Source organism: Crassostrea angulata, chromosome 2 (assembly GCF_025612915.1).
Source record: "Crassostrea angulata isolate pt1a10 chromosome 2, ASM2561291v2, whole genome shotgun sequence".
Lineage (NCBI taxonomy): Eukaryota > Metazoa > Mollusca > Bivalvia > Ostreida > Ostreidae > Magallana > Magallana angulata.
This window is the reverse complement of record NC_069112.1, coordinates 43,698,144-43,724,583: the sequence shown is the minus strand read 5'-3', so window position 1 is coordinate 43,724,583 and position 26,440 is coordinate 43,698,144. Positions and strand designations below refer to the sequence as shown.

The 26,440-nt window shown below is 32.2% G+C and overlaps 2 protein-coding genes and 2 pseudogenes across 2 annotated transcripts; 2 read left to right on the top strand and 2 right to left on the bottom strand.

The window, feature by feature from the left end:
- Positions 1 to 1,560: 1,560 nt before the first annotated feature.
- Positions 1,561 to 2,431, top strand: LOC128172478 (uncharacterized). The gene is made up of 3 exons (XM_052838273.1): positions 1,561 to 1,643; positions 1,790 to 1,879; positions 2,134 to 2,431. Exons 1-3 carry the CDS (start codon positions 1,561 to 1,563, stop codon positions 2,429 to 2,431), a joined length of 471 nt encoding a protein of 156 aa, XP_052694233.1.
- Positions 2,432 to 2,787: 356 nt separating this feature from the next.
- Positions 2,788 to 5,713, top strand: LOC128172407 (uncharacterized; annotated as a pseudogene).
- Positions 5,714 to 5,781: 68 nt separating this feature from the next.
- LOC128174372 (uncharacterized) lies at positions 5,782 to 7,712 on the bottom strand (annotated as a pseudogene).
- A 3,015-nt stretch (positions 7,713 to 10,727) lies between these two features.
- On the bottom strand, positions 10,728 to 25,333 carry LOC128172386 (protein draper-like). Its single transcript, XM_052838181.1, has 15 exons — positions 25,266 to 25,333; positions 21,835 to 22,065; positions 20,473 to 20,727; positions 19,944 to 20,048; positions 18,527 to 18,667; positions 16,715 to 16,852; positions 15,740 to 15,877; positions 15,466 to 15,603; positions 15,113 to 15,250; positions 14,839 to 14,976; positions 14,486 to 14,623; positions 12,674 to 14,362; positions 11,892 to 12,555; positions 11,192 to 11,283; positions 10,728 to 11,046 (listed from the first exon to the last, which is right to left on the bottom strand). The coding sequence occupies exons 1-12, from the start codon at positions 25,315 to 25,317 to the stop codon at positions 14,124 to 14,126; spliced, it is 1,851 nt and encodes a 616-aa protein (XP_052694141.1). The 5' UTR covers positions 25,318 to 25,333; the 3' UTR covers positions 10,728 to 11,046; positions 11,192 to 11,283; positions 11,892 to 12,555; positions 12,674 to 14,123.
- Between the last annotated feature and the right edge of the window lie 1,107 nt (positions 25,334 to 26,440).

Here is a 26,440-nt window from a genome sequence, read left to right as displayed (position 1 = left end):
TTGATATTATATAATGCTGGTGCAGTCAGTGTGAATTAAAACATACCATGTATTGTTGATTTGTTGATGAGCAATATTCAAAATTGTAGATTTATAAATAACATAGGTTTATATCAATCATTTTAAAACATTAAATGAAACCATTCGTACATGAAAATACTTTTTCTAATTGAATTGTCTCATAGAATAATCAGATTGGTCATTATTTCAATGATAAATTATTGAACTTATACATGTATGTTATTTACTTACAATTTCTTCCAGCCTTTTTTTTTCAAATCAGTGTGACACTTTTCAAATTACCCTGCAAATAACAAAATATAATTATGAGAAGTCATACAATTTAATTTACAAGCATATAAGGACATGTCAACAGTAATTTGAACATTTTTGTGAAAGGTCTACATATATTATGCATGGATGGGTAAAATGACCAACACTTCAAATTTTATTTGAAAGTTACATATGCACATTCTACACAAACAATACCATATATGACCATGAATGTAGATTCCTAGCTAGCTCATTTAGAGAAAATCAGATGGAGACATGCAGTCATTTGTTTATTATTATTTGGTTTTTTTTATTACCAATAGTACAGCATCATAAGTATGAACCCAGGTGACAAGATTTCAAACAGTGTTATGGTAGTAATATACTGAGTTCTAAAAACAAACTAGTAATAATTAAGAATTAATGTGCATAAACATCTTAATATATCAACTGGATGAATGTGTAAAAAATATAAATGAACTGTCATGGAAGAAGTTTGAACACAGTAGAAAGGTGTTATTGATCAGCTGTTCATCAATTTCCAGAAAATGAAATCAGCATTTTTTAGCCTGCATTGTACTGATTTTCAGAAAATCAAATCAGCTGTTTTCACACAGTCTTTGTATTGTTTACTTACAAATTGAAATAAAAACAAACAGCTGTGTAAAGCTAAATATTGTCAGTACAAGTACTATGAACTGATTCGTGTCGATTGGTGAAAATGATCAACAATTTAACGGACTGGCAATAAAGCTACATGTACAATGTACATTGTATAGGCCTAAATGTAAACAATGCAGTCTCTCCTCATGTTTTGAACGAAACAACACATTAAGTCGATCAGAAATGCATCAACAGTATATAATCACAATAAAATAGTAATTGAGCTATCTGGTATATTACAAATACACTGTATATCTATTCTACATACCTGATAAATCATCAAAAGATCGCCATCATCGGGAATACTAGCTACACGTGTTTACATCGTCTGACGAGCGCTTTTGGGACGCAGATTCACACCCATACGACAGATGCGTTATGGAAATTCCTCGTATATTCTGATTGTTGTAAACTTATAAAAACACACATGAGTGATTCGTAGTTATATTTTGCTTATGAAGTATCAAATCAGCCGTGTTTTATGCTTAAACTGCTGTTTTCGGTATATGTTCTATATATGGTAATACAGAGGCGGGGCGTATATTATGACGTCATAACTCATTATCCCTTCATTAGCATATCAAAACGATGTGTTGCCTTATCTGTCTTGCGAGAGAGTCAGACATGTCGGGTATTGAAGAGTTTTGTAGTAGTGCGAAAAAAGCGTATGAAATTGAGAAGTCAACTTCCTTTATTAATCCTTTCATGTAAGTTGTGTTTTGTGATCATATTATTGCATAAAGCTTACAAAAGATTAGCAGAATAAAAATTGAATGTTATTATGATTTGTGTCTTACAGTGGTTACCATAGTTTTATTTATGAAAATTAATGAGTTTTGTTTGTTCATAAGAGTCTTACGATTGGCGAGGATGAAATGTGCTTGCTGGACGATGATTCGGATGAGGAATTTCAGCCAAATTTCAACTTAACATTCAGGAAACAGCTATATCTAGCTAAAACTGTTAGAATTGTTTTAAGTATTTAATCTAAAGAATTGCTTCATCCATAAATCAATTTATAAACTCTATCAAAGCTGATGTAGAATACTGTTATGGAGGATGTATATCATATCTTCCTTTGAACACCTTCTGTTCATTGAAATTTGTGTCACTAGTCTTTCAACAGTCTATGCTCTAATTGCAATTGTGGATTGTATAGCTGTTTCATTGTAAATATATATGTATTTAATTTTACAGACCAAGTTATGCAGACCAGCTTCCTATAGAGTACTCGGATGATGAGTCTGACACATGTGATGATGACCCTGCTGATGCTACAGAAACAGACTACAAGAAAGTAAACAGTATTGAGGACATAGAAACTTTAATTACTGACCGCCCTCTTCTTGTATACCAACAACCCTTGTTGGATTTGGCCAACACACAGATTAGTACTATCTGCAAAATTTGTAATGAAGCTGTCAGCATTTGTGTGGATAATATTGGTTCAGCAACATATCTTAAATGGGTAAGAACCATTCAGAACATGTTTTAATGAGGGAGAATAAAGGTTTCAAAGTCAGTTCAAAAGACTAATGACATACAAACTCATGATTTACCAACTAAAGAATTTTTATATGATTTCCACATTTTTTGTATATCATATGAAACGATGAACTTTTGAAAAAATCACAGTGTTTTAAAGTGAATTGTTGGATATTTTTATTGATTTTTTTTTTTATTGAAAGATTTTGTATAAACCACGCAGTTTAAAAGTTTTTCTTTCAATATTTATGAATTTATAGAGCCTGTGTTGTTGAAATCTCAATCCAGATTACTGATACATATTTTTTTTATTGTAGGTCTGCAAATTAGGTCATGTTGCGAATAAGTGGTGTTCGCAGTCAATTCTCAACAGAAGAATGCATGCTGGAGACCTTGTTTTTGCATCAGCCATCCTATTGTCGGGCAACAATTTCCAGAAAATTTCAACACTGGCAAAGTTCTTAAAACTTCCAATTCTTAGCTCCTCATCATTTCACAGAATTCAAAAAACTACCTTGTTCCATCAATTGACAGATTTTGGATTCAGAAACAAGAAAGTACTCTTAAGAGAATTTCAAAATACAGATATAATAGTTTTAGGTAAATACAAAATAATATAGCCAATTTAAATTGAATACAAAAAAATTAATTTAAAAAGAAGAGTGAAGTATGGAATTCATGAAATGGTATACATGTTTCATTTAAATTGAGATATTTTATTCTGCATAGTTATACACTCATTTTTAGGTGATGGGCGTATGGATAGCCCAGGACACTGTGCACAATACTGTTCATACACCTTCATGGAGTATACATCCAAGAAAATTCTATGCATCACAACAATGGACAAACGAATTACTGACCGGTAAAGCACCAACCCGGAGAAAGCTTGCTTCCTGCGAGGGATGCAGTTTTTTAAAGACAAAGGCATCAAAGTTGTAGAGGTGGTGACTGATGCACATGTCCAAATCGCTTCAGGAATGAGTATGTACATAGTGATATGATCATAAAATTCATTAGCTATTAAGCTAAACATGTAATAAACTTGTTTAAGTGTTTTTACAAATCATATTTTGTGTAATTTTTTATCTCATGGAAATTTATTTTCTGTATAAGTGTGTCTAATTCCTTTCTATGCTCTTGATTCTTGTTTTATCAATCTCATATGTTATACATATACTTTATGTTGATTATAGGAAAGGAGTTCCCGGATATTAAGCATTCTTTTGATGTCTGGCACGGGACAAAGAATCTGGGAAAGAAACTCATAAAGGTATAGACATTACTACTAAGTTAAATATAGACATAAATACTATTAAGTTAAATGTATATATGCGTGTAATGAAAACCATGACTTTACCTGTTGTTTGAGACTAGTCTGTGATTACCTACATTTATTGAACATGACATGTAGATCAGTCAAGAAAAAGGAAACAAAGAATTGAGTGGATGGGTCAAGGATGTAGTAAATCATTATTGGCACAGTGCAGAAGTTTCTACCACTTGTGAAGAGTTTCTTGTAAGTTTTAATTCACCTAAAGTTCAGAATATATCGTATATTACTTCAGTACCAGTATCTATTATTAGTTTTGTTTTTGAGTCCCTCTAGAGAAAATCTAAATATTGTAATGTATAGGGTAATTTTGTCATATTCAAAAATTATCTTTTGTTGATTATTTTTACAATGACTTATATAATTATTCTTTTAATTGTATTTAAGGATGTTTGGTATGGTATGCTCCATCATATTGTAAATGAACATGAGTGGTTTGTACCATTTGCAAACTCTACGGTAAGCACTTGCCAACACGGCCCTTTAGAAGATGGTAGTCAGACAAAGGAGTACCTTAAGAAAGGATCAGCAGCCCGTAATGCACTTAGACAAATCGTAATGGAAAAAACGGCTTGTGAAAAATATTCCATACTACCTTAACTGCCGGTGTGTAAACTTATTGAAGGATAAAATTTTCCCCATTAGCTTATTGAAATAAATAATTTCGACTATCTATATTAATTTTAATGATCTTTTGGTGCATAATTTGACGTTTTTTTTATTATATATATCAAAGAAAAATGCATAGTATTTATTGGGTCTCTACAATGTACTGCACATTTCATGTTTTAACATATTTATAAAATAAAGAATGTACTATTGTAACCCTTGACATCTTTCAAACTAGACCAACTTTTAATGCTATCCATACAACCTTCAGCATTATCAAATATCCAACTCTGCATAGCAATTTAAAAAAACAAAACAATCTCTTTCAAAATCATATTGACTTTTCATTCATTGTAGGAGCACGTCAGAACTGGAAAATTTTCAAAATCTAATTCTGGTGTATTCCTCCAAGAAACACTCTTACAGCCCTCCAGTATATAGGGCAAGAAACAGGTTGGCTGCCCTTGACCATAATTCTCATGCAGAGCGAGAGGTGATGAAGAACAAAGATGGTTCTCTGAGGTTTGTAATGTTCGTCAAATATAATGCATAATATATCCAAAAATACTGAACAGAAAAACAATCACACTATCCCTTAAAATATTTACAGCCAATCAGTTTTGAATAAATCAGATAGTGTTTGCCCAATACAGCAACTGGCCTGGATGGAAAAAATGATGAAAATTTATAAGCCATTTGAATAACATCTCATATTTTTTTTTATTTCTTGGCATTTACTTTGTAAAACCAGACCATATTCAAAATGAATGTTTTGTATTGCAGTTGTATCCAAGCATAATTTATTCATTTATGGTTATATGTAGGTGGCAAAAAAGTTACAACAAAAAAACATCTAGATGGTCTGTCCACCCTGTAAAAGTGGAGAAAAATTACAGTTATGTTTAAGACCTAATTCGGCATATCATCACCAGCAGGATAGAGGATGACATTGGAATGAACAGAACCATGGAGTTGGAGGCAGACGATCCACGGCGGATATCTGCCCATTTGGCACCAGTTCCACCACCATCAACGAGAGACATTGTGGCTTCTCAAATTTCTAGATTCGAAAATCTAAGTAAAACAATTGAGTACTGGACAGCGGAGGGGCAGTAAAGCTTTCATTTGTGACAATATTATGCCATTGATAGGGCTGGGTAATGCCTAGAGATTTCCATATTGCCATGTTCTGTGATATTTATCTCTGTGATATTTATCATATATTTTATTACAGGGAGCTAGACATAGTGGTTTGCTTCACTTGCATATGGATGATGCTGTAATCAGTAATGGTTACAGGTTTTTCTCTTTGATAATTGTATGTCATTAGTCATCAATTTAAATAAATAAATCATGTTTTTTTATTGATATCTGAGATTTTATATTACACTACTTTGATCTGATTAAAAACAGAACCATCACTTTTCCTGCAAATGTAATTTAATTTCAATTGAACCTCCCCCAACAAAACCTTAATATTGTCCAAATGGATTGGGATACTTGTCCCGGATGCGCCAAACACAACAGCTGGGTATCACACGTCTAATCCCTGCCCCAAGTGCCATGTTGCCAGACTATGAACTGCCTGTAGGCCGCAAATCTGTTTCCTCTATTAACGAGGCCGGGTCTAATTTTTTCTGCCCTAGATTTTTGAATGAAATTTTTTACAAGAATTTCTAGTGATATAGTTATTATTCTAAGATAAAAAATAAGACATTTACCACACCGTTTGTTTAAGGGGTCATCTCAAAGTTTGTTAATTTTTAACATAGGACCCTATGGGATTTTGCTTGAAATGTACCAAATTTGCACATTTTTTAAACTTCTGCCCTAGGGATTCTTTTTTTGTTCTACATATTAAAGTTATTGCTAAAAGGCATCAAATTGTCAAATGAAAAAAACCTTTTACCTCCTGGTTTGTTCCAGGGGTCTTATCAAAGTTATTTTTTGTACGCCCAATTTCCAAGTTTGTCAGATAATGGCTATTTTTATTTGACAAAGACGGAAATGGTGATCTTTATAGTGCTATTAAAACATTACGACATATTTAAGTAATAGATAAATATATAACATCACATATTAAGGGTAATTAATATAAAATACATTATTAATGTCTTAATATAAATGAATCAAGCGATATTTAGGGGGGTTAAGAAAACGTGACAGAGGGTTAGGCTTGCTGAATCCTCTTCACGTTTTTGACCCGAGCCCAAATATAGCTTATACTTCGAGGCATTTATGTTTATTCCACAAAATGATATCAATTTAACACATCAAACGAGCTATTATCAACAATTTTCGCTGAATATCTGCAGTTGAAACTATCACGCCATGGCGTTAACAAAGCAAAAAGATGACGTCACAATACAAATGAAACGCTGCGCGAAAGCGTGCGTACTCGTTCTGTACTCGGCCTCGTTAAGGTCTTCATCAGGGGGCATGACGAGCAACTCCTCCCTCAGCCTTCTGTCCACTGCAAGAACTGCCTTGTCCAGGACAATCAAGTAGAAGTCCTGCAGAAATAGGAATATGAATTCATATGACATATCCCTTCAGCTATTTTGTTATCTAAATTATATAACTACTCGTTAGTTTAAAAGTGATTAAATGAAGGTATAATACTGAAACTTTATCAAAGTGAATCTGATTTGTTAACTTGGTTACATACAGGCAGTCTTGAGTAGCAGTTTGGTCTAGTTCTGCCACAACATCGTCTCTCTGCTTCCGTTGGCATTTCCCGGCAATATGTGCAGGAACACCAGGCCGGGGTAGGACCATCTGGTGGAGGATGATGTCCGCCATGCTGTCAGTCGTCTCTGTCCAAAACATCGAACACGAATTCAGGGTGTTGTGATGCGATATCGACAACAAGTCCCCTCAGGTCACAATCCGATAGACGAGAAATTCTATCCTGAAATCATTAAAAACAATTTTTGCATGTCAGCACATTTTTTCCAGAATGGAACATATTCGGTCACAAATTGTTGAAAAACAATATTCTTATATCCATGAATTTTCTTTTAATACATATGTCAGGATAACTAATTTCAAATATTAATATTTATACCTGCAACTGACGATTTCTCTCCTCTAAAGTAGCTGCTGGTACCTGAGCCCTGTTGGGTCCATCAGCAGCTCCCCTGCGTGGTTGACCTCTTCCTCTTGAAGCTCTCCTTGGTCCTCTGCCCCTCCCTCTTACACCCCTGAGGGTGTCTCGACCCCGGCCCCTACCTCTACCTCTACCTCTTCTAATTGTCTGGTCAGGATCAGCTGGCTCGCTGCTGTCAGAACTACCGGTATCATGTGGATACATTGAGCTTCTAGAGTCCTGAAATAACCACCAATACATGTTTGTCTTTGTTATATATAAAAAAGTAAGACGGGTGTTAACTTGTATCTGATAGATCGATTTTTCTGATTGATTTTTTTTCATTTTACATTTTTGGTTGGTTATTACAGTGTTTAGTTGTATGTTTAATTGACCCCCCCCCCCCTAATTTTGAAGCAGAGAACCATCATTTCTGCTTTACAGATAAACTGGAATGTGCATATTTACAGGGGGTAAAATCTAAAGATATTTTACGTAAATTCTAACATGACACAGTCACCTGATATTTTATTATAAACTTGCAAAGTTGGCTCAATATAACCAAAACAATTCAATCCCCTCTAGAAATAAAGTGTTAAAGGGAAGGATTTTCCCATCACACTTATATAAAAGAGGTAGAATATTTCAATCTTTGGCTGTATATTGAACGACTTGTTGATAAAAAAAAACAGGTGTCCGTGATAATAAAAATAGAACGTCTATATGTTAACTGATGAAATAGAGACACTACACATCGAATATCATATTTATCAATTTTTCATACCCATTTTTTTCCGTATATAATAATCTAGTTTGTATTATAAGTATGAAACGCTCACAATTTATTATGATGTTTTATGTTGCAATTTTACTGGAATAAAAAAAATACCCCTTTGGGTACCCCATTCATGATTCAATGTACAAAACATGGAACAAAACATCGAACGGAAACAATTGTCATTCATCTATTACAATTTATTAATAGAAATGGATTAAATAATACTTTCTGGAAGGGCTTGCAATACACCTTCCACTATGTATGAATAATTTTATTATCACATAAGATTACTGTCATGTTCTTACCTCGTCATCCATTACGCTGCATCCGGGTATGTAAAACTCAGCTTCGGTAGACGTCGGAAAAACTTCCGATGCATAATTAACACGGTGAGTTCGGACGAGTTTAATCAATTAATTAATGATTAGGAGACTTTTTATAGACACAGTGATGCATTATTTAAGTATTTGATGTTATATCTGTGTATTATGGTAACTTTCAGCAATATGAAAAGTACATCAAAATCTTAGACAATATGCCTTTAAGAAAGCTTGTGATTCAATGTTAAAACACGTTATAAAAATTCAACAATTATTTTTTTTTATTTTGATAATCGGATGTATAAGCCAATCATAATTTTATCTGAATAATGAATTATAAATTGTTTACAATAACCGTAAATGTATAACATGGTATATCACGAACACGCTTTTTATTGTACACGTACATGATAAAATATGTTTGAAATCGATAAACGCAAGATTTCTAATTTATTATTTTTAGTTTAACTTGATAAACAGCATACTTTTAATTCAAAATAATTGCCAATTTTTCATTTGTCTCAATTCCTTAAGATAGAGAAACATGTAGCTCTTGAAGTTTGGAGGTGGCAATACTCCAAATCATATAATTATTTACCTTGTTTGAATGGAAAGAAAAATTGCTTCATTAATTCATAGGTTTTTGCTACACTAGTAGTGCTTTAGTACATAACGTTAAAAATCCTTACATTATCATAATGCTTTAATTTAATAACGTAAAACAAAGTTAGTTCATACATGTTAGTTAATATGAATGTTGAACAATAATATAGTTTACATAAAATGAGGTATCTGCAGCACCACATTCATATTACTTTGATTTATTTCGGTAATATGTAAAAACATATCTGATGACGCCGTTTTTCCAGAGACGTGTGTCCTCAAGGAAGAAAAAAACCAACAGATTAGAGAAGTTGTACAACTTAGTAACATGGTACTTCGTTTACACAAATACTATTCTGCTTTTTGTTTCCACAAATGTCTATTTTAAAACAAGTAAAACGTAACAAACTGTACCATGAGGTAACAGGAGATATCGCCATCTCCATTCGTATTTACAATTATTGGTTTAAATAAATGCTTGCAATATTTATTGACATGACTTGTTACTAAAACGATTATTCTAGTACTCCCTTTTGTGTGTTCTTACCTTCAATCAACATTTTTTATTCGTACTGTCGAGATTGGGTTTAAGGTTGAATAACACACCTAGAAAAAGCCACTCAAATTAACAGGATTATTTTTATTATGAAAGATATAATGATAAATATAATGATAAATAAACAGTACAAATGTCAAATAAGGGAAAAATTTGCAGTTAAAGGGAAAAAAATGAATACCTAAAATAATTATTTCAGTAAGTAACAACAAAAGCCCCTGTAGGTTTCGAACTCGGGATGTAAGAATCACAAGTCCGACACTTTATCCACTTGGCTATGGAGTAAGTTACATGTTTTGGTCCATAAATCCTTTTAGTAAAACGAAATGTCGTTTTCATCAGCGGTCAGCCATTTTGTGATGATGTGTTATTCCACCTTGTTTATGCACATATGAGATGTAAAATAACTCAAATGAACAATACCTTCATTAAGGAAAGTTTATAAGTGGCTCTTTTAAAAACATTTGTAAGAGGCTGTAAATCAGAGACTTCATCCCCGCAACCCCCTTAAAAAAAAGTCAAAAATTAAATTTTGAAACGATACAATGCAAGATGAATTTTTTAAGAATGTATTTTGATCTGTAGACTATGCCCCCCCCCCCCCCCCCAAAAAAAAAAAAAAAAAAAAAAAAACGTGAAAAAAAACCTTTGTCACTAATTTGCTAAGTAACAAGATATAAAACACACTAAAAAAATTTTTGTTTCAGATGTTTTATTAAAAAATCCGTCTATCGTTAGTTTATATTATAATACGGGCTATCATAACCCAAAATATAAAGTTATCTCTCACTGTTTGACCAAATCATTTATATTTTACGAAAACACACATTATTGTTTACATTATTTAATAGAAATAAGGTTTAATTAGACAATTATCAAAAATAACTTTTAGATAGGCGACTAGGCAATGCTATCATTCACAGTTCTTGTTGATGGTTTGTGATCAAACCAGCTTATGCCCATTGCTATGCAAAACATCCATCAGTAGCTTTGCAGAGTAAAAACAAAATTTTCTCTGAGTTTCTTTGTGTTTTATATGTGTTTGAATCATTTTTTTTTTAAGAAGTATGTTCCTTGTTAGGCATAGTCAAGACTAAAAACCTATCGTTATTACCCACAGTCGGATGGGATGATAGAGCGGATGAACCGTACTCTTCAAAATATGATAATGTCCTTTGTATGCAAAAAACCAGTAAGACTGGGATTAGCATATTCCTCTTTTGATGATGGTGTATAGAAGTTCTGTACATGAAGCCACAGGGGTATCGCTTAGTATGTTGATGCTTGCAAGAGAGATCAGGTTACCTATAGATTTGGTGATGGGACGTCCTCTGGAGCCTGAAAACATAGAAATAAACATGTCTGAGTATGCTTATTTGTTACAGGAAAGAATGGAGAAAGTTTATTCTCTTGCTAGTGTGAAGTTAGTTATTTCTGCAAACATAATGAAAAATTATCATGACAGAAAAATAACATCAAATACCTATAAAATTTAATATGCTGTATGGTATCCACAGTCTAGTCAAGGTCATTCTAAGAAGTTAAAACCAAAGTGGCAAGGTCCCTTTTTAGTCACTGAAACAATGAACGATATATTATATAGAATACACGAAAAACCAAAAAAAAAAAGTCTAGAGTAGTGCATGTGAATAAACTGACACCCTACAAAGGAGAAAATCCTTCAACATGGTTAGATAAACAGGAAGTGCACAAAAAGAAACCCCCTGATAAGAATAAAAATAGTACTACTTAACTGGTCGACGGAATTAAAGAACTCAGATGTGTTGTATTAGAATAGTGTACTATAAAACTTGTGTTTTCGAAATAGTCTTCTAATTTAGTAATATATGTATAATTATATCTGTAATGTATAATTAGCTATATTGTTGAAGTGGTTTTTTTTTTGAAAAATTAGTGCATGTAGGAATAGAATGTATGCACGTTTTAACAAGTTCGCTTCTTATATTATTATATGCACATGATGTATTGTTGTTTTATGATTACATGGGTTATATAGGAATTCAGAATATTATGATATGTACCTAGAATATAGAAAAAGGACATTTTCACTCGTTTATGATTCGGGGTATAGTGCCAATGCAAATTTGCCATAAACATAGGTATTATTTTAGTATTACATGAGCTATTTATTCTATATTTATAATACATAATATTATTCTTACTTTAGCTATGGCAAGGCCAGAAGAAAAGTGTGAGTGTAAATTGTGTTTCCCTCACTTTTGACCGGAAGTTTCTGGTAAAACGACACTCCATGGAGCAACATTCAGGATTTGCCTTTACCTGTACTGGCAGCAAAATGATATTTCCACGTCGTGACAATCACACCTCATGCCATGGGAAATATTCAAGCTCCCGAAGGATGGAGGTAGTAATACGCTCTGATGGGATGCGGGGTAGTAGAGCTCAGGAGGAGTTAGAAAAGTATACCCGTAGAATTGATGATTTTAGTGGTGTCTCCAAGGAGCTTTAAGGAGCTAAGCCTCCACCCCTCTGGCAGGATCTCCCGCACCCCGTCGCCAGATGCCCGACCCGATAGAGGAACTGTCCCTCCCTCCCCTAGAGTGTCTCCGGAACCAAAGAGGTCTAGACGCAGTAGGAGATCACATTCCCCCGTGAATCCTCCTAAGGAGAGACAGTCGCCCTCCCCTGTAGCTCTTCCTGCTAGGAAGAGGACCCTTAGTGTTTCGTCCTCATCCTCATTTTCGTCTTCTGCTAGTTCGTCTTGCAGTGTCGTTCCAGTAGCTCCAGATCTTCAGTGGTGAAAGAGATAACAGTAATGCCGGGTTTCCGAGTTCTCATTGACGTAGACGAGTTTAAAAAGCACCTCTGAAATGGTTAAACAAATTCCTTGATCCCAAAGAGTTGTTTATTGACTTTCGCCAATGTAGATATTTTAAATTCAAGAGTACTTATAGCATTATAAATGAAATATTTGATTACTTACCTTAGATCTCTCCAGTTTGGGGACCAAACTTTTTTTTTAGGTGGGGGCAGTGTTGCGTCTTTGAAGCCGTCTTAATTTCATAAGTCTAACTGGGTAAATGTGACTATGAGCATTTGCTGTTTTATTATAGTCAGAATATACATACGTCTTCTATTACGTGAATATTGTAAAATGAAATCAGGAACTTAGTCTTTATTGTTAGCACAAGATTTAGTCTTTGCTTTTCAGATAAAATAGATAGTTTTACGAAGTTTGTTTAATAGTAAAAACTATTTTACCGTTTGGTTCCTTTCAAGACAAACTGGAAATGTCATTTGATGTGTAAACGTCGAGTAGATACGCAGAGCGTAAATATTTCCGGATTTACTCCAGTATACGAAGTTCAGATTTTAAATAATAAATCAATACGGCGTTATTGGTTTATGAATTGATTAAGAATGTTTTAAAAAAGTTTAGTTAGTTGATTGATCTTTAATTTTAGCTTTAGACTCTTAATGAATATTGATTTTCCTACAAAGTTATGACCTAAAATATGATGTGCGTCATAGTATACAAAGGAACGCACGGAGTGCGCGTTGTCAGAGGCCAGAATCCTAATTTATAGAAAGTTATCCGAGTGCTTGCACCGGGAGAAGGTATGAATCTGTAAAATTATAAATTTATGTATTTTTTCTGATAAATGTAGGAGAAATGTAGAAAATTTATTGTAAGAATGTAAAATAAAAGAATGCTGAAATAATTTATTAGTTTACAAGTTTAGGAAATATGTAGAATTTAGTCGATGCATCCCTGGACTCTGACCCCGGGAAAATTTATTTCTCCCGGTTTTCTCTAATTATGTGCTTTTAAGAAGTTTAGATAAAGTTTAGAATTGCCTTGTCTTTAGTAAGGCGCAGAAATTGGTTTGTGTAAAATTTGCTAAATTAGTGCAATTTGGTCAGGTTGCACCTTCCAAGTTTAGCCGGTGTGCATCGAGTCTTTATATGGGTGTAGTTATGCATGGCACTACCCAAATCTAGTATTTGTACAGATTATAATATTATTTGAATGTTGAATGAATAGATTAGTCGATGTGCGGTAAAAATTATTATAGTACAAGAACTTTATAGATAAAATTGCAGAATTTAGCACTTGTAGCACAGGACTAGATAGTGCACCTAGTGTGGAAGTTTTAGTTACATGTAAGCAGCACGCAACCGGGTTCGGTGCGGGGCCGAGCACCGACTAGAATTAGCACCGACGGGAGTCAGCACCAACCTTCTGGATTGAGTTCGTGTTAATAAAAATTCTAAAAACTTTACCTATTATGTGATTCTTTTATTCATTGTATTAAAGGTACCTTCGAACCCAATATTGCAACGTGCCTCAAAGGTACAGCCTGTAATATTCAGGTTTTTTTTATTAAGCGAGAGCGCGAAAACGTTACACCGGGATTGAATTTTAGTACGTTTTAAGTATAAAATGACAGTTGGTTGCCTTCAAAATAGTTCGAAATTAAAAATACTACCCAAATTTCCAGAAGTATGTAAAAAAAAAAAAAATAACACGAACCGTCCTTGCACAATCTTCCTGAATATCCAGCTTCACATCCAGTTTGGCAGGTTCCAGTGACGGTAGAACACTGTGTTGCATTATTACAATGGCCACACGTCTCGTTGCAATTGTACCCATAATGACCAATGTCACAATCTGAAAAAAACCCCGAACGCCATTATATGAGAGATTCTGCCTGATATTCAAATACTAATTATTAAATTTACCGTAAATTAGATTATTAAAGGAATTAAATTATCAATATTAATAGTGATATACGTTCTATGCACAAACGTCCGCGATATCCAGCTGCACACCCTGTACGACATGTTCCAGTGACATAGTTACATTCTGACGGATCAATGCAGTGGCCACACGTATCATAACATAGAACTCCGTAGAGACCAATGTCACATTCTAAAGAATAACACATATTTACATATTATAAAATGTATACTGGGAATTTATCTTCACCCCCATTTTTTTTTCGCATCCTCCTGCCTACGTTGTCAGCGTGCGAAATTAAAACTGAGCGAATTCAAAGTTTTCTTTTCATTTTTATGACATCTACAAATGTGTCTGGGCGAATTATAAAAAAAACACATTTTATTTATTTTCCAAATTACACAAACCGTTCTTGCACAATCTTCCTGAATATCCTGCTTCACATCCAGTTCGGCATGTTCCAGAGACATTAGAACATTGTGCTCGATCAAAACAGTGGCCACACGTCTCGTTGCAATTATACCCATAATGACCAACGTCACAGTCTGAGAAAAAGTAATACTTTTAGCTGTATTAAGTTTTATATTAACAATGTGGTGACTCTACTGAATATACAAACAAGCATTACGTTATATACAATTAATTGACTTTAAAACATCATCAATAGTAATAGTGATGTACGTTCTATGCACAAACGTCCGCGATATCCAGCTGCACATCCTGTACGACATGTTCCACTCACATGGTTACACTCTGCCGGATCAATGCAGTGACCACATGTATCATAACATCCAAATCCGTAGAGACCAATGTTACATTCTGAGGAATAACACATATTTACATATTATAAAATGTATACTGGGAATTTATCTTCACCCCCATTTTTTTTCGCATCCTCCTGCCTACGTTGTCAGCGTGCGAAATTAAAACTGAGCGAATTCAAAGTTTTCTTTTCATTTTTATGACATCTACAAATGTGTCTGGGCGAATTATAAAAAAAAAAACATTTTATTTATTTTCCAAATTACACAAACCGTTCTTGCACAATCTTCCTGAATATCCTGCTTCACATCCAGTTCGGCATGTTCCAGAGACATTAGAACATTGTGCTGGATCAAAACAGTGGCCACACGTCTCGTTGCAATTATACCCATAATGACCAACGTAACAGTCTGAGAAAAAGTAATACTTTTAGCTGTATTAAGTTTTATATTTACAATGTGGTGACTCTACTGAATATACAAACAAGCATTACGTTATATACAATTAATTGACTTTAAAACATCATCAATAGTAATAGTGATGTACGTTCTATGCACAAACGTCCGCGATATCCAGCTGCACATCCTGTACGACATGTTCCACTCACATGGTTACACTCTGCCGGATCAATGCAGTGACCACATGTATCATAACATCCAAATCCGTAGAGACCAATGTTACATTCTGAGGAATAAAACACATTTACAAATTATATACTGTTTAGAGGAAAATTGTCTTTGTCCCCCCCTCCCCACCCCCACCAGAGTTACCTGTTTGGCAAGTAAAGGCAGTGGAATGACTTAAAAGGAACGTTTTTACCAAAAACAATAACAAAAACAACCCCCCCCCCTTCCGCAACAAAACAAAACGATAAAATCAGAAAATAGAAATGAGAAATAAAAACACTGCAACAATTTATTTGTGTCCGCCAATAAAGATGACAAGCAATGATTTATACTTTGCAATGCGTGTCCAGTTAATATTTTAAGACTTCCTCCGACCCGGTCGTAATTGAATATTTTTAGGTTAGTTATCGTAAATTTATACTCAGTCAAATTATAATCATATCTCCAAATGGCTTTAAAAAAATATCAATAGTAATAAAGCATGCCAGTGGAGACATTTATAATTGAAAATCCATTCCAGTTGTGAACTGCCAACTTAGTATCTGGTTTTCTTGTTTACACAAGTCATTCATACATTAAAATAAACCAGGTGTTATGAGTAAAAGACCAAGGGTAATTATAAATGAAACATGTTTTTTATTACCGTAACATATCAAATTTAAATCAGGAGAAATGCTATGTGACAAAACAATATGATGAGTCATATAAAACGAGCGCATTTTTATCGAAAAATAAAGTAAAGTGTTGCACAACATTTTGAGGTTTAATCATTATGAATAGTCTTATACAAAAGCACACTAAACTATCATGGTTATAGTTACGTTGTCCTCAACTTTTTAACTTCAATTCGTTTCCCATTTCTTTCTTAAAACAAAATGCTTCAATTTAAACGTACCTTTTTTGCACAAACCTCCGGTGTACCCATAAGAACATCCCGTATGACAGATTCCATTCGTAGTGGAGCATTGGGATAGATCATTGCAATGACCACATGTCTCATTGCAGTTGTATCCATAGTTACCAATATGACACTCTGTAAGAAATGATGACAATATAGATAACTATCAAATCCATGACATAGATGTATTCATTGCGTTTTTTCTATTGGCCAATTAACACAACAAATTTGTAAAAACAACGAAATAAAATGAGCAACAACTGGTACTTTTAATAATGGTCTATATCTATTTTGTGGAGGAAAAGAAAAAAGAATTTGGCGAAAATGAGATTTTGCAAAAACAATTTCTTAATTTTTTTGTTTAGAATACTAAAAAAAGTTGGTTGCCAAAGAAAATGAAATTTAAAATGCAATTTTATCATTAAGTTATACATTAAATCTTGTTGTACACGGCAAATGTGAACATATTTTGCTGTTTTGCTGTATATCAAGTAAAATGCACCCCCCCCCCCCCCCGAAAAAAAAAACCAAAAAACAAAAACAAAAACAAAACAAAACAAAAACAAATTAATGGCAACAAAACGACTTTACAAATATAAGTAACTCTTTATATTAAAATTGTACCTCAACCAGAAAAGAGTATGGCTTATGTTATCGTCTTAACTTACATAATTAAACACAATTCAAAAGGAAGATCAATTCGGTAAGATATACACTAAACCAAAGTATTGAGTGCTCACCGTTTATAATAGTTTACTATATAAAATAAACACATTTATTTGTCTTGCCATCGGGGTAACTGATTATCAGTAAACTTTCAAGTAGTTAAGAACGATGTATTGATCTAGACCTATGGTTGCGACCCAAGACCTTGACCTTTGTTGAATATCACAAATACATCCGGCTTTGATGGATTTCGCCCAGAACTTTTGGAGTGTTTTAAGTTGCCGATGATAATGACGATACACTTATATAAAAGAACAATTATGTTTTAATAACGTTTCCTTTTGATTGCATTATATTCAAAACAATGTCCAGGACAAAAGAAACAAAAGATTGAAATTGAGTACAATATGTAAGAACAATCGAGACTTTAACAGTAAACTTTCAAGTAGTTAAGAACGTTGAATTGATCTAGACCTCTGGTTGCGACCCGAGACATTGACCCTTGTTGAATATCACAAATAAGCCCGGCTTTGATGGATTTCGCCCAGAGCTTTCAGAGTGTTTTAAGTTGCCGATGATACTGACGATACACATATAAGAGAACAAATATGTTTTAATAACGCTTCCTTTCGATTGCTTTATATTTGAAACAATGTCCAAGACAAAATAACCAACAGATTGAAAGTGAGAACAATATAATATATTATATTATAAGAACAATCGAGACTTTAACATTCCAACAGTTTCAAGGGTTTTTCTTTTGGAACTATAACTAAAGATTAATACAATCGCAAAAGATTGCCAATTGAATTTAGCACGCACAGAAAAATAATATTTTTTTTTCTTTTGACGTTTTGTTCGGGTATTTGTTTTCAATTGGTATTGCCTTATTTTATCTGTACCAATGATGAAAGTACATATCAGTTATGAAATATTAAACAAGTCAAATTATTTTATTTTTAGATATTCAAAATATTATGTTTTTCAGGATGAACAGTTAGAAGTTTTGTTCATTTTATACAACGCCGTCAATTTCTTTTTCTATTTTAAACAAAAGTGAAACGGCTTTCATCTCGATAGAAACATATATGTACATTGAGTCTTCTCTTACTAAAGAATACGTATAACTCAATAGACTGTAACCTTCTTTACACGACGGTCCAAAATATCCAGCACTGCATCCTGTAAGACATATCCCAGTACCAGGGGAACATTGGGTCGGATCTTTACAATGACCACACATTTCATCATAGTAGTATCCATATGAACCAACTGGCCAATCTGCTAAAGAAAGATACAGAAGAAATATGATAAAAAGTCATTTTTAATGTGCATCATTAAGTGAAACCATTATTGATTATTAATAAGCACTGTATTTAATACACCTTTAGAGAATCACAGAAGAGGCATTCTATAACTTTGTATTGATGATTTCCATTGGAACCAGAGCAATGTGTTGTTACATGCATGTTAAACTGGTTCTACATTTTTTATTTCTTTTCGATTCAATAATATATTTTTTTATTTTACAGAGGTAGAAGTCCATACATATACTGTGTATGCACTTATAAATAAATTTTATTGTTATGAAATGTCTGTCTTTGAATTAAACAACTCCATTTTTTATACAACATAATTTACCTTTAATTTAAACACAAAATATCAATGGCTTTTGTTTGTTTGTCAGTGTTTGTATTTGTTACTTAAAGTTGTTTGGGGGTAGTAAGATAAAAAAAGACTTTAAAACTTGTTGAAAGATCATAAACGTGCTAACCCTTGCATCATTTTCAAACACAAGGAATTAAAAAAAATATAAAATTCTAAAAATAAGCCACTTAAACATAAAATATAAAATAGTCAATTTACATTGTTTATTGAAAAGTTTAACTTTTACATTTTGGCATTTTTCTGGATAGCAGTTTAGTTTCGTTTGTTTGTTCGTTTTGTTATTCTGTTTGTTATAATTATATTCAGTTTAAAAAAAACCTTTTTTAAATTCGTTTATATTGTATAACATAGTTTACTACCTCAGAATGCAACGGACGTGCAAACTGTATTAAATATTGTTATTGTTATCTTTCTCTCTTTAAAACGAATTTTTCATAAACTTGACTAGTGAAATATTAATTTATTGGAAATGAGTCTATCCTAATCATGTTTTACACCAGTTGCATAACATAACCATAAGTTTATAATAAGCGTAAACTCTCCAAATTTATGTTATGGTCGTAAAACATTGGTAAAAATTGAGTAACTAAAGAATTTAGATTTAAAACTTTTTGCCTTGAAACACTGTATCAATAATTGCATTATATTGATTTCTGCTGAAAAAAAGTTTAAGGAATTACTGGACAAGGTATCGTGTATATACTCCTAGAAAACCTAAAAAATTATGACGTGCAATTGGTTGGCCTTTTAATCACTTTAAAAAAGTAATATTTTAAGAAAAAAAAGAACTATTAATATACATAATTCATTAGAAAAGAAAATTAGTTGCAATAATAAGACACATCATGAAAAGAATAAAAAATCTGATTGAAAACATTGTTTATAAAATTACTTGTTTCATGGTGTGGTTCCATGTCCATGTAGCTGGGTTTACAGACCAGACAGGCACACATCATTGGATCCCATACATCACAATCTGGGTTTAGTGTTGGACACCCTTTAACAAAATCGTCATTGGTATTACATGTACTATATTGTATTTCAATACTATCACTTCTTAAACTGTTCATTTTATTTTAAAGTAGCACTATAAAAGTGTTCTAATGTGCATTTATTTTGTTATGCAAATATATTTTTTTGGTTAAAACGCTTAATAAAACACTTTGCTTTTTATTTCACTACGATTGAGAAGCAACATCTATTATATATATTATAACGTGTATATCTCGTTTGCACAGATGTTAGCGCAAGGGGGTCTTAATTTGGGGGTAGCAGAATACACTAGAAAACCGTCACTCTACATAATTCATCTCACATACATCTAGAGCCAATAACAGGGAATGATGTTCAAATTTATTATTAGATATTCTGATAAACCGATAAAGTTATCCTTACCATATAACCGATAAACTTATCCTTACCATATACCTCTACCTCACAAAGATCGTTCTCAGCATCATCATTGTAGTCGCTTGGATAGTCAACTCCAGGTAATCTCTCATTGTAGTAGATGATATATTGTCCAAACATACGGCACGTCGTGTTGAATACCTCTGGTATAGTACTTTTATTGTATTCAATGTCTTTGAAACACAGTATTCCATTTAATCTATCTGTTGAGTTGGACACATAGAGGGAAAATCCTAGGTAACTAGATATTCTGGTGTTCAATTCATCTGTGTACAAAATGACTTTAGATATAGTAAACATAGAGACACAGAATTTAAATAAAATAACCAAACAAGATAGGGTTTAATAAAAAAAAAAACAAAAAAAAAAAAACAAAAAACAAACTATCGTGTATCTTCGATCAGAGTACATTTAATGCACTTGAATATGGTAGACTGGTTGAATTAACATTTGTTGTGTTATACTATTTATAGCGGGAACTACAAACAATAATATAGATAAAACTTGAACAAATGTTAATAACAACACATATATTAAATAATGTAAGCGTCTTTCTTACATTGATGTTGCACATCCAGTTTTTCCTGTTTGTTTGTTTGTTTTTTTGTAGTTTTTAAAGTATTTGTCAGCCGGACTTTGTAGTTTACTACATTACCTTTCAGATTCTTTTACTACATCACATAAGTTTGGCGTGCTTTCAATTTACTTTTGTTTACGCATGTGCAAAATTATACAATATCAAAATAGGATAGAAGTCATTAATTGGGTTGATATTTGTCACAAAACTTAATGATAAACGCGATGACTTCAGAATTGTTATAGTTAACATTCCTTAGTTACATGTAACAAAACATATTCATCACCTGCATTTTGAGTTATTTGTCTAGTTATTTGTCTCTCAGTTAATTCGATAGACAAGGCCATGCTCTACGTATGAACACATGGCGGGTGTGACCGGTCAGCAGAGGATGATGCTCACTCCCTCGTGGCACCTTATTCTACCTCTGATTTTTTTAGAGATTCGTGTTTGCTTTGCCAAGCTTTTGTATTTTTCCTATGGACTTTTGATTTTGAGCACTTTTTGTAATCACATGTAAACTAATACTGATAATTTTATATTCATTTGTTTAATTTAAAAAAAAATCAAATATACAAAAAATACATCAATACATTGCAATATGAAGTAGCATTTGTATATATAATATCAGTTACAACTAATTTTAAAATCCTCGCGTGTGTTTTCCTTTGAAAATATATTACCCCAATTATTAATTTAACCATATTAAAATTATATTTTCGTTTTGCCTTTACGTTTATTAAGAGTGATTTATTTGTAAACTTTTATCTGTTTTTAGCAATGATTTAGTAATTACCCCAATGCTGGTTATTCGTCATAAAATACAATGTGATGTGATCGATGTAGTGCACACTGAGAAGGTCCACTCTCCAGGTGGCAGTTTCATACCCTGCTGCTGATACAACGCATTGACCACCATCGATGCTTAGGTTTGACTTTAATCCATCTACTGCATTGGCTGCGTCATATATAACATTGCCTTTATACGGGTAGCTCTGATATGATGGCATGTGAAGGGCAACATTGTCTGTAGGAAAAAATAAACTCAGGAAAGTTAGGGAAATGTAATTTTGACCCCATGATTCAAATTTGAAAAAAAATGTTTTATGTATTATTTAATACGTTTAAAAAAGAGTTAAATCTTGTATGAAAAGCCCTTTTTTTAAAAAACATTTCTCTTATTGATTGTACTTAATGACAGTGTATGCCATTAAAAGTTCAACTGCATTTGTAGTACATTTAAAATCATTTATTGTAAACATAAATAGTTTTGACAAGCAAATATACAGAGCAGCTTGAACAAGTAAAATGATTGCTCTAGTTGTTTAAGATAGACACATCAATGATGGAAATGTATTGTGTATTTGTGAGACGCGTTCAAAATAGTACTGAAAACAAACTGCAAGAAAATAAAAAAAGTTCTACAAACAATGGTAAAATGACAGATAAATGTTTATTTTAATGTTTTCATAAAATTATTAAGTTTGAAGGCATTTGGATCAATATTATAATAATGAAGAAAAAAAACAACATGTTTTTGTGCTTCAGAAATATATATATATATATATATATATATATATATATATATATATATATATATATATATATATATATATATATATATATATATATATATATATATATATATGTATCCAAAGTCTATTTTTCAATGAATAATAAAAGACTTTAAAACACTGATTCAAAATATTTCGACCGTGTTACCGGTCTTCATCAGTCGGTGTAGATCAGCTTGATCTACGCTTTTCTAAATCTAGCATAGAGTTCCTAGATGTAAATATTTCTATTGAAAAAAGATTTCTTTCTACCGACCTGTACAGTAAACCTACTGACAAACACATGTACCTAAATAAAAAATCCAGCCATCTTGAATCTACAAAAAAATCTATACCATTTGGACTAGGTATCCGTGCGCGCCGAATCTGCTCAACGGATGAGGGATATTTCAAACAACGGGAGAAAATTAAAACTAATTTAAGCAAATGTGGATATTCCAACAAGGAGGTTGAGGATCAGCTGGTGAAGGTGGATAACCTCAACCGTTTGGATTTATTGAACTACAGAATAATAACAAAAAGTGTAACCGTGTTCCGTTTGTGTTAAACTATTCCAGAGGACTACCAAATATTCATCAAATATTAAAGAAACGTCAAAAAATTTTTCTCGAAAATTCCGACCGCCTAAAACTTGCGTTTCATGACACACCAATAGTGGCATTCAGGAGAGACAAAAACTTGAAAGACATATTGGTCCATAAGAAACATAATAACCTCTTTTTTACAAAATAACACTTATGCGAGCCGCGTGGTGCAAAAAAATGTGTTATGTGTAAATATATTATTTGTTCTGGCCAATTTCAAGATTCTAAGGAAAAAACGTATCAAGTTAAAAATCATATCCATTGCAAGTCAAGTAATGTTGTTTATGGGGTGTTTTGTAAAAAGTGTAACAAAATTGTATATGTTGGGGAAACGGGGGTGACTTTATATCAAAGACATGTTTTAAATTTATCACTGATCAGGAGAGAAACTAACGACCCTGTAGCAATGCATTTTTATACTGACGAACATACAGTTGAGGATTATTCTGTAATAGGTATCGAAAAATTGTACAAAGATGAAACTTACAAAAATTCAGAGAAAATTTGTGGAAGAAAAAATTAAAAAATAAAAAAAAAATACTTATATGCCTTTTGGTATCAACAAAAGGGAACATTATTGTCTTTAGACTACATTATTACTAGTTTGTATAGACATTTCTTATATTTTTTGTCCCGTCATCAATACTTTTTTCATATATTACTTGTTTATGTACTAATTACGGCTATCAATGTGCTTTCTATAGACTCTCACCTATATTTTATATGTTTTTGGCGCAATATTGTTGTATGACGTCACTTGCCAGACTGTATTCATATTGTGACGTCATAGTATATGTTCTACGTTGTGTTGCTATAGACAATATACACCGACGGATGAAGACCGGTAACACGGTCGAAACATTTTGAATCAGTGTTTTAAAGTTTTTTATTATATATATATATATATATATATATATATATATATATATATATATATATATATATATATATATATATATATATATATATATATATATAGGTGCGGCACGTGTCCTTATCTAAAGACAGGAGATTCTATTTCTTTTAAATGTGGCAGGACTTTTTATGTTAATGAAAATATGTCGTGTAAATCCAAAAATCTACTTTACTGCAATACATGTAACCACTGTGGCGAAGATTACATCAGCCAAACCGGAACACAACTTACCGCCCGCATGCGCGTCCATCGTCAACAGATCAATGATCCCAGTACCAGAAACACCCCATGCAGTGAACATTTTTACAGATGTGCGAAGGGAGATTATACAGTATTCCCATTTTATAAACTTAAAACCGATTCAACCGCCACGAGACTAGTGAAAGAGAACTATTTTATTAAATTATTTTCTCCAAAACTCAACAAACATTAAATATCTGTATATATAATCATCTTTATTCTAGCCTGTCTTTGTATTTGCAAATTTATTGATTTCGTTATGATCATATTGTGTCTAATTCAGTTTTCCCGAACTTTAACGTTTTATATTGTATTATGACGTCATGGATTTATTCCTTCCCTGAAAAGACTCTCGTTACATCATGACGTCATAGTAAACGTTTCTAAGGAAAACAATTTCAAAACTTATGTACATTCACCTGAAGAAGGATGTAAATCCAGAAAGCGCTAGTGAATAGAAACTTTGGAACTATTCATTTTCTTTTTCTTTTTTGATTATTGATACTGTGTGATATCACCTTTCACTCATTTTGGATTATATATATATATATATATATATATATATATATATATATATATATATATATATATATATATATATATATATATATATATATATATATCAAACGCAATTTATTAAAAGAGATTTACTGAAAAATATACAAAATGTTCATACACATAAACATCATGTTTAAAATAAATAACATGTGATCGTTTTTTTTTGTTTACACGTGAGTGTTAAATATGTAAATACATGTAATTGTAATAAGGTTATAAAATATGCTACTGATAAGAAATATAGGTAAATGTCCGTTTTGATTAGAATGCTCTCCGTTTATAAAATATTGAAATGTATACAAACTATTATTTAATACTATTGAATACAGATGACATCATGTGTATATAATCTTACCATAAGCATTTGAAAAAACCAGAAGTCCCATGTAAAAAATCACAAATAACATAGTTAGAAGCAAACGCATAGAGTGAAGCTAAAAATCAACTACGACGTAGAATAACTGACCGGGATTCCTATTCCATAGACACTTTAATACAGGAAATAATCACAGGAAACTAATGTTTAGTACAATATCTATGGCGCGGAAATATATTTTCAGGATGAAATTTAGATATCTTTTAAGTCTTTTAACTTAAAGCATTTTTTTTTAAATCTAATCAAACTATTTTAAACTTAAACAAGCCAATATCCGGGCGATGACCAAAAAAAAAATACAAATTTATATAATGTAAAAAAGGACGGTGACCAAGTTGATGTATAATACTCTTATTTCTCTTTTGAAAGGTAATGGTTTTACTCTCTTTTCTTTTAGTGACGAAAGCTCAAAATCAGGACATATTTACAGTTTACTCGTCACAACCAATCTTTGTTTTAACATATTCCAATCATTGTCCATGTTAAGATATAGCCTGGACAGGAATAATGCATTTTCGTAGCAGTGACTTTGAACTTTTTTTTTTTATGAGAAAGGTAAAGCCCGAAATAAATTATTTTCTTTTTCTTTTCAATGACCTTAAACTTGCCCAAATATTTGTGAGAACTGTTTTTTTTTTTTTTTTTGGTTTACAATTTGTCTCAGGAACGAACGGACTTCTAAGATACATTAGGTTGACACTAGATTCCCATAGTTTGGGTTTTTTTTTAACTATAGAAAATTTTATTATATGCACTTAACAGAACTATAATTCGGCAACGATGTTTAAGTGTGTTATATCACAAACAACCATTTTATTGGTAACATCCGTTGATATAAAATTTGATCTGATAAAGCAGATCGAGAGAAGGAAATGTATTGAATTTTGAAGGATAAGCAATGAAACAAATTAGATTTAATACGGGTGCTGCATTGCTGCAAAATATCTAATCTAATTATATGTCATTTATACTAACTTGTTTCTATTAAGTATATTTTTGCACGAGCGTATTATTTTAAATTTCCAAACATCCTTTACATCTTAAATCATTTCTTAATTATGAAAATGGAATGTAAGAAAAAATGCCATACCAGCTCTATTGTTTTGCGACGCTTATTTACTATTGACATTCTATTTAGTGTACGTTACTTTTGC

What these genes read in the sequence shown, in the direction of transcription:
- LOC128172478 (XM_052838273.1), top strand. Translation starts at nt 1,561, where the DNA reads ATGTCGGGTATTGAAGAGTTTTGTAGTAGTGCGAAAAAAGCGTATGAA. An exon ending in TCCTTTATTAATCCTTTCAT is followed by an intron (nt 1,644 to 1,789) that starts GTAAGTTGTGTT and finishes TGTTCATAAGAG; the next exon opens with TCTTACGATTGGCGAGGATG. An exon ending in AACTTAACATTCAGGAAACA is followed by an intron (nt 1,880 to 2,133) that starts GCTATATCTAGC and finishes TTAATTTTACAG; the next exon opens with ACCAAGTTATGCAGACCAGC.
- LOC128172386 (XM_052838181.1), bottom strand. Translation starts at nt 25,317, where the DNA reads ATGTTATTTGTGATTTTTTACATGGGACTTCTGGTTTTTTCAAATGCT. An exon ending in AGGAAGATTGTGCAAGAACG is followed by an intron (nt 15,251 to 15,465) that starts GTTTGTGTAATT and finishes GTTATTCCTCAG; the next exon opens with AATGTAACATTGGTCTCTAC. An exon ending in CGGACGTTTGTGCATAGAAC is followed by an intron (nt 14,363 to 14,485) that starts GTATATCACTAT and finishes GGTTTTTTTCAG; the next exon opens with ATTGTGACATTGGTCATTAT.